The sequence below is a fragment of the Balearica regulorum genome, chromosome 20, assembly GCF_011004875.1.
Source record: "Balearica regulorum gibbericeps isolate bBalReg1 chromosome 20, bBalReg1.pri, whole genome shotgun sequence".
In the NCBI taxonomy this organism is placed as follows: Eukaryota; Metazoa; Chordata; class Aves; order Gruiformes; family Gruidae; genus Balearica; species Balearica regulorum.
The window spans coordinates 924,189-938,593 of NC_046203.1; the positions used below are offsets into that span (position 1 = coordinate 924,189).

The 14,405-nt window shown below is 47.1% G+C and overlaps 1 protein-coding gene across 2 annotated transcripts; it reads right to left on the reverse strand.

Annotated features, from left to right (window-relative positions):
* Window positions 1-1,412: 1,412 nt before the first annotated feature.
* On the reverse strand, window positions 1,413-14,260 carry LOC104634641 (globoside alpha-1,3-N-acetylgalactosaminyltransferase 1 (FORS blood group)). 2 transcript variants are annotated; one of them, XM_075772544.1, is made up of 9 exons: window positions 14,045-14,258; window positions 12,321-12,511; window positions 12,162-12,232; window positions 11,459-11,571; window positions 10,357-10,419; window positions 9,011-9,061; window positions 8,877-8,912; window positions 6,719-6,853; window positions 1,413-6,260 (listed from the first exon to the last, which is right to left on the reverse strand). In XM_075772544.1, the coding sequence occupies exons 4-9, from the start codon at window positions 11,518-11,520 to the stop codon at window positions 5,576-5,578; spliced, it is 1,032 nt and encodes a 343-aa protein (XP_075628659.1). In that variant the 5' UTR covers window positions 11,521-11,571; window positions 12,162-12,232; window positions 12,321-12,511; window positions 14,045-14,258; the 3' UTR covers window positions 1,413-5,575. The 2 variants fall into 2 exon arrangements, with proteins under 2 accessions (XP_075628659.1, XP_010299512.2); XM_010301210.2 differs by lacking the exon at window positions 12,162-12,232 and having other exon boundaries at window positions 14,045-14,260.
* Between the last annotated feature and the right edge of the window lie 145 nt (window positions 14,261-14,405).

The window sequence follows — 14,405 nt, forward strand, 5'->3', positions numbered from 1 at the left end:
AGCCGCCGCCAGCGCGGAGCGCGGCCGGGAGAACGGAGCGCGGGGCGGAACCGAGCGGGGCGGGGGCGGGAGCGGGAGCGCAGCTACCGGGAGAGCGGGGGGCCGCACCCGGCTCCGCCCGGCCTGGCCAGCCCGCATCCCCGGGCGGGGGCCCGCAGGTGGGTGCACCGGTGCAGCCCGGGGGCGGACACGAGGGCGCCTGTCCCCGGGGTACCCGCGGGCACCTCTCCAGACGCACCCTCTGCCCGGTGCCCCGGGCGCCTCCCCTCTGCCTGGCTCTGTTTGGGTGCTCCCTCCCTCCCTCCCTCCCCCCGAGGAGGTGGGTGCTGTGGGGAGCAGGACCCGTGAGAAAGCACCTTGCAGGCCTCGCCAGCCAGCGCGGCGGTTCGGAGGGTTTCCTGACACGGCGCTGCTGTACAAGCTATAAATAGGAGAAGAGCTTCAGGGCAGAGAACGGGGTCATTTGCTGGGCGAGATCCCCACCGCTGCCGAGCTCTCCCCAGCAAGACGCCTCTAACGAGGCGAGCCCAGCACCCTGCCGCGGCGGGACTGTGCAGCCAGTGTGTGAACATCCATCCCCGGCTGCTTCATCTCTGCCCAACCCAACACCCGAAACGGGGCCACGGAGGGACCCCGGGAAAGAGCTGCTGGAGATTTCGGTGCAGGGTCGGTGTGCTGGAGCGTGAGCTGGTGAGGCAGCGGAGGCTGAGCGGAGCGGGGTTGCCCTGGAAACAGAGAGGCTGCATGTGAAAGGCTCCAGTACTCCTAGTTTATATTTATGAGGCCGATGACATGTGCCATTTCAGAGTGATGTCAGGAGAAGCAGGAGCCGAGAGAAGGCTGCGTCACCCACCATGGCCGAGTGCACCCAGCCGGTGCAACGCTTCTCGCTTGAGGGTGCAGAGCCAGCCACCGCGCTCCTGGGGACCCCAGGACACACACACCCGACACCCACACGAGTGCCACCGTGTCGAACAGCCCCCTGCCCCAGGAGCCACCGAGCGGGAAGAACCAATTTTGCCAGGGTGACGGTGGGAACCGGTGACAAGGTGCAGCCCGTCACACCTGGCCGCCCCCCCCTCCGTGGCTCCAGGCCAGCAGAGCCAGCAGCTCCGGACGGGAGCGTTGCCAGGAAAGGAGAAGGTGCTGCCAGGGCCCTCGCGCTGGCACTAGATGCTGCTACAGAGCAACATCGTTCTAATTATGGTAACGGTGTCAGTGCTTAACAGTTAGGAAAAATACATACTTCAAAAGGTCTATAACTATGTCATTTGCTGCTGGCAAAAGTCACTACCAAAAAAAACCCCCAGAATAAAGCACTTTTTTAAAAGTAATTTGTACTCATCCGACTTGCTTTAAATTAGCTAAAGGTTCAGTGCGGGGGGGGGAGGCAGGCATACAAGCAGCAAAGATTTCTGGTTAAAACTGCCTTTCTATTCATATGGCTTTATACTAGTTTTACATGAAACAGCGACATTTGGTGGATCTATGTTTAATCTAAATATAGCACAAGAAAAGTCAAGTCAGTACAGCGTTACTCTTAGAGAAAGGAGGGAGTCGGGTGGGTAGGCAGACATTTAAAAGTCACTCCAATGCGTTTTGCTAGCAATGCTTTCCTAAATTATTTGATTGTGTGGATCGGAACCACAGGATTGGGGATTTAGCGTGAGTAAAGTGCGACCCACTCCTGCAAATTCCTTCTCTGGCTCCTGCTGTCCCTGAGAGCGCCCGGCACAGCCGCTGTCACTCCACCTGCAGAGCGGCTGCTGCTCTCTGCATCTTTCACCCCTTGCTGGGGCAGCAAGGTGAAGCGGAGCAGGGGGATTCGAGTGAGAAAACAGTAACCTTGGTGCTTAGAGCTGCCCTCTGAGATTAAGTGATGTTCTCACCCTTCCTCATCCGTGTCTGCCCAAAGACCGCCTCATTTCCATGCCCCCCAGCCCCAGATCTCACACAGAGAAGGTCTGACTAGACCCATCCTTCCATAACTATTGCTGCGCATCGAAGCGGTTCAAAAGGACATTCCTGGTCAATGCTGTCGGGCACCACCACCTGTGGGAGAGTTCAGGGAAAAAGGGTGAAAAAGGGTGCTAGTCTGGCTTAGTGGAAATTATTCTTGTCCTGTCAGCGAGAGGAACGAGAGGATCACGGTCTGGCCCCACCTAGGATCATGTTTAGTGCTGGAAGTTTCTGTTTCTTGCGCCCCAAAGAAGTTTTCCCTTTGGGGATGAATGCACCGTGCAAGTCACCAGCCGGGACAAGGAAAGAAAAAGCTTGTCAGATGGGTTCTTAAATTAGATGGACAATGAATGATGAGTCTGTTCCAGCTGAGCAGAAAGGGACGGATGGAACAAGGGGCCCTTGGGACGGCAACAAGCTACTGATCTGAGGCTTGGCTAAGGACAAACGGGGCTTGAGTCAGAAATACCGTGAAAGCACAATCAGATCCTCGGGCAGAGTAAATCGGCTGATGATTTATTTACATGTGGTGATTGACTTTTCATGCGGTACTGCGTGCGTGTTTCCAGGCCCAAATTCCCTTGGCACAAGGACGTGAGACAGCGTTGTCCCCTGTGGTGAGTGGAGGAAGACCTCACATGCAAGAGTGCCAGTCTGCTGCCTCGTTACTGCGTGCCTCAGTTTCCCCACTGAGCAACGGATGTCGGTGGGGAATTCAGATCAGAAAGCAGGTCCTTGTGAAGCTCCCACACTGCCCACAAGTCTCAGGCTGCACAATCCAAATGAGAAAAGGAAAGCTTGCTGCTGGCGTTGGGGGAAGAGGATTAATCAGCAGGAGATGACAACAGAAGCCCAGGCTTTCATTAATTAGAGGAGGGCATGAGCTGATTCAGGGAGCATCTCCCACACTGCACTGGGGAGTGTGTTTCTGCAGTCACATTCTTCGGCTCCCTGGAGACCCAGGGAGTTCCTAGGTACTGCTTCACATCACAGCCCTGTCGAGCAGAACTGTGTCAGGTAATACGTGACACGAGACCTTCCCCTGCCAGGAAGATAAACACGTCTGGCACTGCACAAATCAGGTTATTACTGCGTCAGTCACGGGGTCCTGGAGTGGGCCAAAAGGGGGCTAGGATGCAGAGACAGAGACCAAGCTTTTCACGGAAGGTTTTCAGAAGGGGTACCCCAGAAACACAGACCACCCTCTATCACACATCATTTGTGCCGGAGAACTTCCTCTCATGGTGGATTTAGTATCGGCTATGAATATCTGCACAGGAATTCAAGTAATTTAGTATGGCAGAACCAAGCCCAGTGGCTGCAAACCCCGGCTGCCAACACAGACCGATTTACAGCAGAATTAAGGCGCAAGGGGAATTAGCCGTCGACACAGCTGATCTATGGGTTTGTGGCCACTATATCACTTCATGCTTTTATTGGATCTGAATGCTTTCCTAAGAGATCTAGCCCAGCCCAGCCACGTCTTGTGAGCTTGATACTGACATCGGGAGATAAAATTATCTGGCTTGTCCTGTGCAGATCAGACTAAACAGTTCCTTCTGACTTGTAAAAGAATCCATATACATATATATATATAGCAACTGGTATAATGAGACCCTAGTTTCAGTCATGGCCTTTGGACACAACTGTTTTACAAATAAGAAATATACAGTGTTGATCCTGGGCTTGGTGGGAATATACGTTTTTGGAAATATTTGGATAAGGATCTTTCTTCGCCCTTTTGGCTTAGATGACATGCCCGGTTACCAAACATAGACATCTTCACAGGAGATTCAGTTCTGGTTTAGTTATGGAGAGGGGTGTCTACCTCCAGCACCACAGCGCTGAGAACAGTCTGGAGAAAACAGAAAGTAGCCCTTTGCTGGATAAAGCATGAATCAACGGACCCAGCCACCTCTAGGGGTTTGGGGCTGGAGGTATTTTGTGTACCTTATCTACATCGTGGGTACCATGAAAGCTTTTCTAATTAGTCTTCTGGAAGATGAAATGCCTACGGTGACACTGGCAAGTGCCGTTTTCAGCCTGCTCACACAGGACTGAAATGGCTCGTTAAGTCATCTGCAATCAGCGGCGGGGCCCTAAAGCTTTGAATACTTGATACGCTGCCATACAGCAATTTTCTCATGTGAAGAGAAGCAAGAACAGTCAGGCACCTCTTCCCCATTTTCTCTCTCTCTCTCTCTGCTAAATGAGCCTTTTTTCTTGTCCTTTTTTTTTTTGTTTGTTTAAAAAAAACAACCCCAAACAACCGTTCCCTTAGAAACAGCCAGCTTAGCCCTTTCCCCCCGCCGTACAGCACCGCCATTCTCTGCTGCGCCCTGTGGGCTCTCTCCCCGCTCACGAAATGCGCGTGGCACGGCCTTGCGCAGCCCTTGGGTGGCATGCCCCGGGAGGTAACGGAGAAGATCTTTATGGCAGACGCGCTGCGGCGAGGGAGGTGGCACATGAAGCTCCGTGCTGTGACCTCAGCTGACAGTTATGCAGGCCGCGGTCGCTCCCCTGTGTTTGGACACCCCCCCCCCCCGAGTGAGCTGTCAGGCTTTAAAGGCTGCGAAACGCCAGGTTCAGCTTCTCATCACATTCACACAGAAAATGTTAACCCCAGCCTACTGCCAGCTCTCGACTGAACTCACAGTTTCAGTAGAGCGTTTCATTATAAAATGAAATCGCCGTTTGCTGGAAACGCATCAGCTCTTACTGTCGGTTCCAGCAGCTTCTAGCCAATTTATTTCACGGAGCTCAGAAAAGTTGGAAAGGACTGAAGTGATGGATAGGAACATGAACCTCTCAATTCCAGATTTTTCTGTGTTGGAAAAGATGACACGATCTACAGAGACATGTGAAGCAGGGAAAAGGTTCAGAGCACATCTGAGATTGAAATAAACTCATAGAAGTTCAGTCTGGGGCTGAGCTGTGCCAGTTCTGTCTAAACTCGGGTCTCCAAAACACAATTTTGGAATTGTGGAAGACAACTGCTATATGAATTCACACTATTTGTCCTGTCAGACCAGGGTTCTTACTGGCAAGGGCTGGCACCAGCTCTCTGCTGAGAAGGTCCAAGAAATCCTGCTGCACACTAATCAGGGGTAACTTTCTCTGAGCGCAAGTTTTCTCCTGATCCTGATAAAGGGTGTGAGTTTAAATCACTGTGCATGAAAATTTATTGCCCTGCAAAATTCTTTTTAAGTGAAAAGGTCTTTACTAAAAGTCTAGGTCTTCTCCTCCATAGGAATGTCAAATCCCATTTTGATCTTGCTAGGTTTCTGCTAGGCCTCAGGAAAACCCTCAGGCAAAGGCATCTGCAGCCTTGCATTTGGTAACTGGCCTTTTGGATGCCTTCTTGTGTGCTGCAGTCTCAGGCAGAATGCTTCTATTTACAAAGATTAGGAACCTAGAAACCTTTTCATTCTCACCTCCGCGTTGGCTGCTGCTTCTGAAATGCATTAAGACTCCTGTTCTCCAGATAACCTATCTACATGTTCCTTTCCCTGTTTGTTCACACTGGGAACAAAAATTCACGATGGGACATGCTTTGTATGAGCTAATATAGAGTGGGTTTGATTGTGTGGAGGACATCTCTGTGGGGATCAGATGGTCAATCTCGAATCTCTCTGTAGTTCTTATCCAATGTGGAAAAACGTACGAGGTGAATTTCAGGGGGCTTTGGCTTCCTGTCATCCCATAAATACTCTGGAGAAAGCACCTTGGAGGGTTTGCGGGAGAGGAAGTGCCTGTTGAGATGGCTTTCTTCCTGCCAGGCTGCCATGATCCCATTGGCTTTGTCCGTCAGGATGGTCATGTGGCAAGTCTTGGTGAACTCATAGACTTTCTTGACCAGCCCTCCAAACACGGCTCCTCCATAGTAGAAGTCCCCTTCTCCATCAGGGATGTAGGCTGCTGAAGAGCTCCTCCTCTCATAAGGGAACTGGCTTCGAGGGACTTTGAAATAGCCGGGGTGTAAGGCTGCTACTATATCACCCAGGGTCTCCGGCCCCCAGGCGTTGTGGAACACCATGTCAATGTCCAGGCAGAAGAGGTAGTCTACCTCCTGATGGCTCGTCTCCGCTATGAGCTTGTTTATGGCCTCCATCCTGCGCATGGAGATCTCTTGCCAGCTGGAGTATTTCTTGATGGGGACAATGACAAGCCTTCGCCCAGATTGCAGCTGGACGTTGGGAATTGTCTCAGGGTTGTCAGTGAAGATATAATAAATCACCCGATAGCCTTTCATGAAATGTTTCTCTGCTGACTCCAAGAAGTGGCCCACAAACCTTGTGTATCTGTGCAGACACAACACGTGAACAGCACAGCAGAGACAAGGGGATGCATGCTGGGTTACGAAGGGTACTTTAATCAACGGAAGAAGACAAGGGATGAAGAGTGTTGACTAGCTATTGGTGCAAGGATGCATACACCACACATGCAACAGGTAAAGTATAGTGGAGGACAAGGAATGAGTGGATTATCCCTGCTTTGACCAACCAACCGCCTATCTACAGCTCTAATTCCCAAGGCACATGCTGGTTCTTCAAAAATACTGACCATGCTTCAGGTACCTTGGGTGCTGTGTCTGTTATCTTGCAGGCTTGTATGATTATGGACACAATACACGGGCATAAAAGTTTACTACAGATTGGGACAGATTTCAGCTCTGCTGAAGGCAAGAAAAGCCAACATGGTCTTTCCACAGAGGAAGCAGATCAACCCAAGAACCGTGCCCACTGCGTGGCTCACTTACTTCCCAATGGCAAAGGCCGTCACCCCTATGGTGAGGTTCAGGGGCCTGTAGGCACTGTCTAGGATCTCCGAATCGAAGGTTCCTTCCCAGACGATGGGGGCCAGCCATGGTGTGACTGTCAGCACATCCTGACGCCTGAAGGACAAGAAGGGGAATGTTAATGGAACGTAACCCTTCCTTTCGGTTTCGAGGGCAGTAAATGGGAAAGAAACGCTAAAAAGGCAGCTAGAAGAAGAATGCGTGCGTATCAGCGTTAACTCATTATAGATGGCATTATCTTCAGATCTTTCTCCCCACCCTCTTATTTAAGGTTACCGAGCACGGACATTTCAGTTCCCAGGATGAAATTAAGCGCTGTTTAACGAACTGGCAAAAACCCGTGGATCTACTAAAATCTCATTGAAGCTCATAGAGCTTTTCTGCTGAGGAGAGTTTAATGACCACTGAACTCACAGAATGAGAAGCTATGCATATTTGCTATCAGTCAGATGCAGATTGCTACATAGAGATTAAAACACTAGTAATAATATGAAAATTACTATAAAAATGTACCCCATTGCTGTGTTATTAAAACACAGCTTGTGGCATGACAGTTTATTTTTTCAGTATTTATCTATAGTTTTAACACTTTCAGATACAATTTAAAATTCTTTATGTGAGTCAGCATTCAAATGTGTAACAAAGTTATAAAAAATCCTTGATCTCCTGTGTGGGTAGTGGAAATATCGAATACACACGCAGCAGAGTCTGATTATGCCCTATTATAGCTATGCAACGCTATTTCAACTTTCCTCTTTGTTTTCAGGGTCTCTTTCTTACCTTTTTGATTTTAAAACAAGGTGTCATTTATGATGTGTAATTTACCCTAGCCCACTCACATTCACCACAGACTACGCTCTGGAGCACTCTGCTAATGAAACTTGTCCTGCAGGGCACGGGGCTGCGCTTGGAGGCTGACCCTGTCTCCCAAGGCATCAACACACAAAACCCAAACCAAGGGACCTGCGGGAACAGTGTGATGGCTAAGGCAGCGGCACGCTTTCGACCCACTCTAATGCTTTCAGTCTGAGTGGATGCACGAATAACAATTTCACTCCCTCCTGTAGTAATGCATATGATTAAAACATTAAATTATACGGGAAGAAGAATTTGGTTGGTAGAAAATGTACTCACTGTTCTCTTTCTGGGTTAATTATCCGTTTTTGTAGGAGGAGAGAGAGAAAGAGAAGGAAATCTGCAAGTTTGTTTTTCTAAGCAGGGCTTTTTTTTTTTTTTTTTCTCCATTTTATTTTAAAGGGCTGCACTGGGTTTCCCAATGACTCATTTCCATGGTACGTCCTCTCAGTGTGTCCTAGTGAAATCCCTTCAGAAGACATAGAGCGCTAAAAGCTATGTGATTCTCTCCTCATTTAGTCCAGAATATACTAGCTGATTTCGCACATTAATTTATTCCAATACGGAAGAGAGAAATATTCAGGCCTAGCACATCCTGTTGAAATAGCGGGGGGGAAAAAAAGGTGTGTACTAACAGGGTGTGTTTATTAACGTGTAAGAGAACCGGTGGCTGTTGAAGGTGAACTGCTAGAGATAAGAGTCACGTCACCGGAGCTGGACCAAAGCAGACTGCTGACAAACACGGCTGACAAGGGGCGTTTGGCAAAGTCACTTTGCTGCTGCCCAAAACCTTCCACGTCCGTTTAACCTCAGTGCCCCGACTGCTTCTCCCAGGGACGCGCCTGCCGTCTGTTCCAGCGCGAGAGCCAGCACGTCAGCTGAAACCGGTGCTGAGGCTCGTACAAGGCACCTGCTTGATTTCGCCCTGGAATGGATTCAGAGCGCTCCCACAGCCCGTTACAGCTGCAGCACAGATCCGGGAGGTATTTATTTCTCACTGCCTTCCAGCTATTATCTATCTCCCACCTCAACCCTGCCAGCAGCCAGGGTGTGCTCTGTGTGCGCTATGTATTACCTGGGAATTTACAGGAGGTATGCTAGCAAGTACACAGTGACTAAACTCGATCTTAGAGCAGCCATAGACATACGCCTATGGTTAGGCATCTCTTGGAACAAGGTTCAGCGTGTTCCAGGACTTTGAAACTCTGAGTGCCACAGAGCACCCAAATCACAGAAGCAAACAACAAAGTTCAAAGAAACTTACTTTGGAGCCAGCACTCTTGGCTGCTGATAAAATAATCTGTAAAAAGGAAGAAGGATCCACTGAATAATACATGAATATGCCCGGAAAAGAAGAACAGCAGTTTAAAGGTCAGGAAATAAAAAGCCAGTACTTACTGGGGGAAAAGCTGGATTAGCTTCTCTGCTCTATATTGGAGTTTCTTGGAGCTGTATGATGGGGTGGGAAAAGAAAGGGATTGTAATGCTTTTCCTAAACCAAGGACCAGGTTCAGCTTCAGGACCTGCTGCTGTACTGACAGCTGTCCAAGTCCTCGCTCCTGCTGCCTGGTGCAGGGATGGGCATCGCCCGTACGCGCCTTCAAGGGCTGGCAGACGAGTAACAGTTTGGAACCAGCAGGCAAGAGAACACAGAGGGATGCTGGCAGGTCTCCGAGCCTAGCAAAGTCGAGTCGGAGCTTAGGGGGAAAAATCTAGGGAAGCACGTGCTTGTTGGGGACGGCCAGTTCTGGTCACGTATGTGCTCCGTTCCCTGCGTGACTGTTCCCGTTCATCTGGACTACCTACCTGAAATACATCACCCTCTAAACAGCATTCGGAGATATACGTGTCTTACTAGACACAATGGTTTTTAATGGCTTGAAATAATCAGAAATGCCTAAGAGACCATCTTTTCTATCTGCACTTTTTTGACAACGGATGGGAAAAGCTGTGACTTGTCATGTGTCAGCTACGGTCCAAAATGGCAGTGACGTCACTTAGGCCACGTACCCTGCTCCTCCACAGTGTAAATTCTCTTTTATACAGCTTGGGATAGGGATATACTGCTTTTAGGACCGATGCTAAAGTCAGTTAGCCGTACGTCAGATTGCATCAAGCTGACTCCTTAAACTGTAAGGTTTCTGGAGAAGCACCTACCCTTTCATTTTGTTCAGAGCAGGCTTCTGGTCCATGACTCAAGTGTTGCCATAACGCAATGACATTCATAAAGTGAGTGGAAAGCACAGATTGTGGACCGAAGAAGAGGAACACAATCAGGAGACGGAGGGATTATTTCTAACTCTACCAGAACTCCGTATGTGTCATCTCTCACGTCATCATTGTTCACGTCACCTCTCTGATTTATGTTTCTCCAGGTAGCGAGCTGGGATACTTAATCCACATCTCAAAGCACAGTGAGATGCCATGTGAACATGTGCACGTGTGTGATTACACCCTGATAACCAACCCACTGTTAACCTGTTAGTCAGGTCTCCGTGACCCACAACAAACAAGGCCTCACTCATGCTGTACAAATACGGAGCTGTCCTGACTAAAGTCAGACTAAAGCAGAAAAGGTTGCATTATTACCCTTCTGTTTTAAGAGAGTGACTAATTATAGATTCATCATTGCATAAAATAAAGCACTAGCGACTGCTTGTTAGTAACTACCTATACTGTCAGTGAAGTACAGCTCCTGTAACAGCGATCTGTGTTATTAATTACATACAAAATGGGATACTTGCAAGATTTCCGGGCAAGGAAGGTAATACGGGAGGTAATGCACTTTTCCATTCCCAATTGTAAGCCTGTAACAGCAAAGAAACGTTTTAAGATAGGTAATGTTGAAAGATATCTTCCTAGAATTTTCCAAGATCTTCTGAGAATCTAGCACAGATTTTGAGAAGTAACTCTAGCTAACTGCTTTTCTACTTTACTAATTAGCATAGGATCCAGTGTATTAATATTTTAATGTAATATACTGCTGCTAAGGCATAAATGGGGAGCTCAGGACAAAATGAGTCCAGAAGCATCCGGCTTGTAACATCAGGTCTAAGTATTATTATTTACATCAAGCGGTCAACACAGCGTAAAGCGTGCCCAAATGGAGACACATAAGGCGATGCTCAAAGTGGATAAATATGCAATGTATACTGCTATGACATACTGACACTTCCTGGAACTTTAAATGCCGTGTGTGCACCCTTTAATTTGTGTAGCAGACAAATAGGCGGCATAGGCTTTTTTCCTCCCTTCAGTTTTGATCCCAAACTATGTAGATTTTTATATCGATCACTTCACTACTGGTGAAATGCAACCACCCACAACGTGAAATAGGAGCAAATTGCAACACCAGAAATACGGTATAATGAAGAATAATTCAATAATTAATAATTTAATAGTTAATAGAAACGCCTGATCTCGGATTCCTTTCAAACACTGTTTGAGTTTGCTCAAGAGAACCTGTAAGGTATACTTGGCAGTCAGTATTCTCAAAGCTACTGGAGTGAGTTTGGGCTGTTTGAAGAGACAGATAATCATCTCTTTCAAGGCCTGAACTGAAATATAACTGGAATATTCTGTACTTGAACATTTGTTTGTGAGTCGGATACAGTGTTAACAGCCTAATTTAGACACAATTGGTCTTTTTTTCTCTCTCCCTTCAGAGGCTTCTCCTGCTACTAGTGTTACTTTATCTATTATTCAAACTGCTGTTCTTTCTTATGGCTCTAACAGGGACTTTCCATAAAATGCACTGCCTATGTTTTTCTGTTACCATGCTTTTACCAGATTATAGATATAGACAGGATGTTTTAAATATGACCAAGCTTGCCAGCACATGCTTACCAGATAAGTGTGGTAGCAACAAACAGGCAGATAAGAGATCCCAATACTTTCCTGGAAATCATGTCTTCTAGAGTAGAAGGAAGGGCAACTTCTTATTCCCAGCAGCTTTCAATCTGCAAAGAACAAAAATACAAGGGAAATTGGCTATAAATATCTCACTATGAGACAAATGGATTATTTTACTATAGGAGAATGAGGTTCTCCAAGCAGTTTCCTTTTAATTTAGTCTTTCTGAAATCAGGAACGCGGAAGGAATCAGACTGCAAGAGCCAGGTCACTTAGTCGCTTATTCCCATAAACCATTTGAGAAACCTCTCCATGTCAGTGAGATCTAATCACAGCTAGAAGTGCGTGGGAAGCCTTTCCGATTTTAATCTAGTTTCTGTGGATTCCATTTATTCATCTAAAGCACACCCCCTCTGCAATTTAATAAACTCACCAAAACCAGTCATATCAGGGTATACGCAGATCTAATGAGATTATCAGTTTAGATGATAAACTGCGTCTTTCACAGAATAACTGCCAGAGACAGCTCCTTCCAAAGATGCACGTAGGAGAAAGGTAAACCGAGGTCTGATACGAGCAAAGAAACATTACACGACAATGATGATGCATATTGGGTAACGATATTTCTCTACAAGTCAAAGAAATTACTCCTGTTTAACACCGTAAAATTCAGCTTCCCCTAGCTCAGCTGTCTTACCTTAAAAGCTCCAATGAATCCCTTTTCCCTTCACAGGGAAGTGAAGGTTCCCACAGTGTGAACCATGGGACCTGTGACAAACACACAAAGCCTTTGCATGTGGCCTCCAAAGGGCTCGTTACAAGCACATTAATTGTTACAGGCTACATTCGTTATTACCTTTAGTGAATACAGAACTGTGGTACTGCAGAGAAGTCCCTTGTTTGCAGACGCGCACTTCCTCCTCCTCGGCATCCTTCTGTGCCTACATAACGTGCTCTTTTGCAAAGCACACTTTCCAGGCGGCTGCTGCAGGGACCGTAACGCAGCCTCCAGTCAGAGGAAAGCACTTTCTAGCATGTAACTGGAGCCTGGGGGAAAAAAAAAAAAAAAAAAGGCTGTTTGTCAAACTCCCATTTATAGACAGTTGCAGTGACGTCAGCTTGCTTCTTTGGGGGAGGCTGAAGTAAACATCACAGAGATCTTTTCCATCCTGGCCCTTGTAAGGCATACAGCAGTGCCAATGGATCTGGAAAGTCAGTGGTGATTTTCCCACTTGAATTTCTTTGGTTATAAAAAGACAGGTAGCAAAAAGTTCTGTATGACATAAGAAAGCAAATTAAAGAAATCTGCTCTGGTGCATCTTCCTTACTCTTCTGTCAACCAATCTAATCAGCTTTCACCAAGAAGCATCACAAAATCCCACTTAAAAAAAAAATAATTAAAAAATATGTATCTCAAGGCCTTCCACCATTTAAAGCCCTCATGGATTCACGCTCAGCAATTCTGGATTCTTGCCTAAAAGTGCTGCAGATCCACAACTGTAGAAGGATTTGCAATCTGCCTTTCCCCTCCAGCTGTTATTCTGTGCTTTGGCCATTTTCTTCTAATTCCTGGGCTAATTCTGTAATGAGAACAGCTACACCAGCACCAGGATTTTTCAGTGCCACATACCTGACCTTGTGCTTGGTGCCTCCGGCACAAGTGTGCAGAGGGGGGTCAGACAGCTGCTGCGCAGCCCTTGTTCGAGAGCTGGCTAGACGCGGGGCTGGCAGGCAATCTCTGCCAGCGCATCACTGCCCTGCTCGCCAGGAGGCTGCCCCGTGTCCAACCAGGATCTCGCTTGCTGCAGTTTAGGTCTTATGAAGACATAAGACAGTACCACTTTGCAGATCGTCTCCCAGGGATTCCCATTTCCTGCACCCGACCAGTCTCATGCACTTATCACCGTGGTGTACAGAGAGCGAAAACAAAGAGCTTGGGTGATGGGGAAGGACAGAGGACAATGAACAGAAAGAAGAAAGGAGAATAAAAGTTTGAGGATAACTGAATAGTAAAAATTAACACAGAATAAAAAAGAGATGGGTGTTCTGCATATTTTAGTGCAGTTTCAGCTATTCTAATAGGCATAGTGTATTCCATGCGTCTTTACAAAGTAAAGATCTAATCCCTCAGGAAAAGTAATACACATATTTTGAAATATTGCATCATTAGGAGCACAGCTGATGCGTTCTCCCTTTGCTTCAGTTTCTCCATTACAAAGCTGCAAGAACACTGGAGCCAGACAAGTTCGGGACATCTCCTGGTGTCTAAAACCTTCCCAATGACATTTACTGTATTTGTCTTCAACTGATTTACAGCTCTGGGGTTCATGATGAACGCAAACAAAATTGAAATAGATGTGGTTGCAGTTAGTGACAGAATCTCCTAACAAACAGAAAAACAGCTAAACCATTTTTAATAGTTACTCAGGTTGCTCGAATTTGTTCAGAGCATTTTTTAAAAGCAATATGGTTGAAAGTAGCTATGTTACTCTTAAATTAACTTGCTTGACCTCCCAGAACAAAGCAGTACTCTATCTTCAAGCCCTGGCTCAGAAAGCAGTCTGGATTAGAGATAAATACCTCACTCGTAGGCCACTCCGTGGAAAATATTCTTTGCAGATCAACTATTTCAGATTTCTAAAACTGAAGTAGCGAGCTGTGAGTACAGTGTCAGTCACAATGTGAAGAAAGAGGACATCCATGGGAAGGGCTTCGTCTGTGCCAAAGAAAAAGTTTCCTTGCTGGACTCCATTAGTAAACAGGCTGCCTTTAACTATTAGAACTTCAGGCTGCACCACGACACAGACATATGCAATCATGCCCAAGTCTTGAACGTGAACTTCAGGACAAATCCAGTGCTTGGGCTTCTTGCTTTTCAGCTTCTCATATTACAGCTAGCACCATAACGAGTTAAATTTACTCTGGCTGAGATCCAACTAGA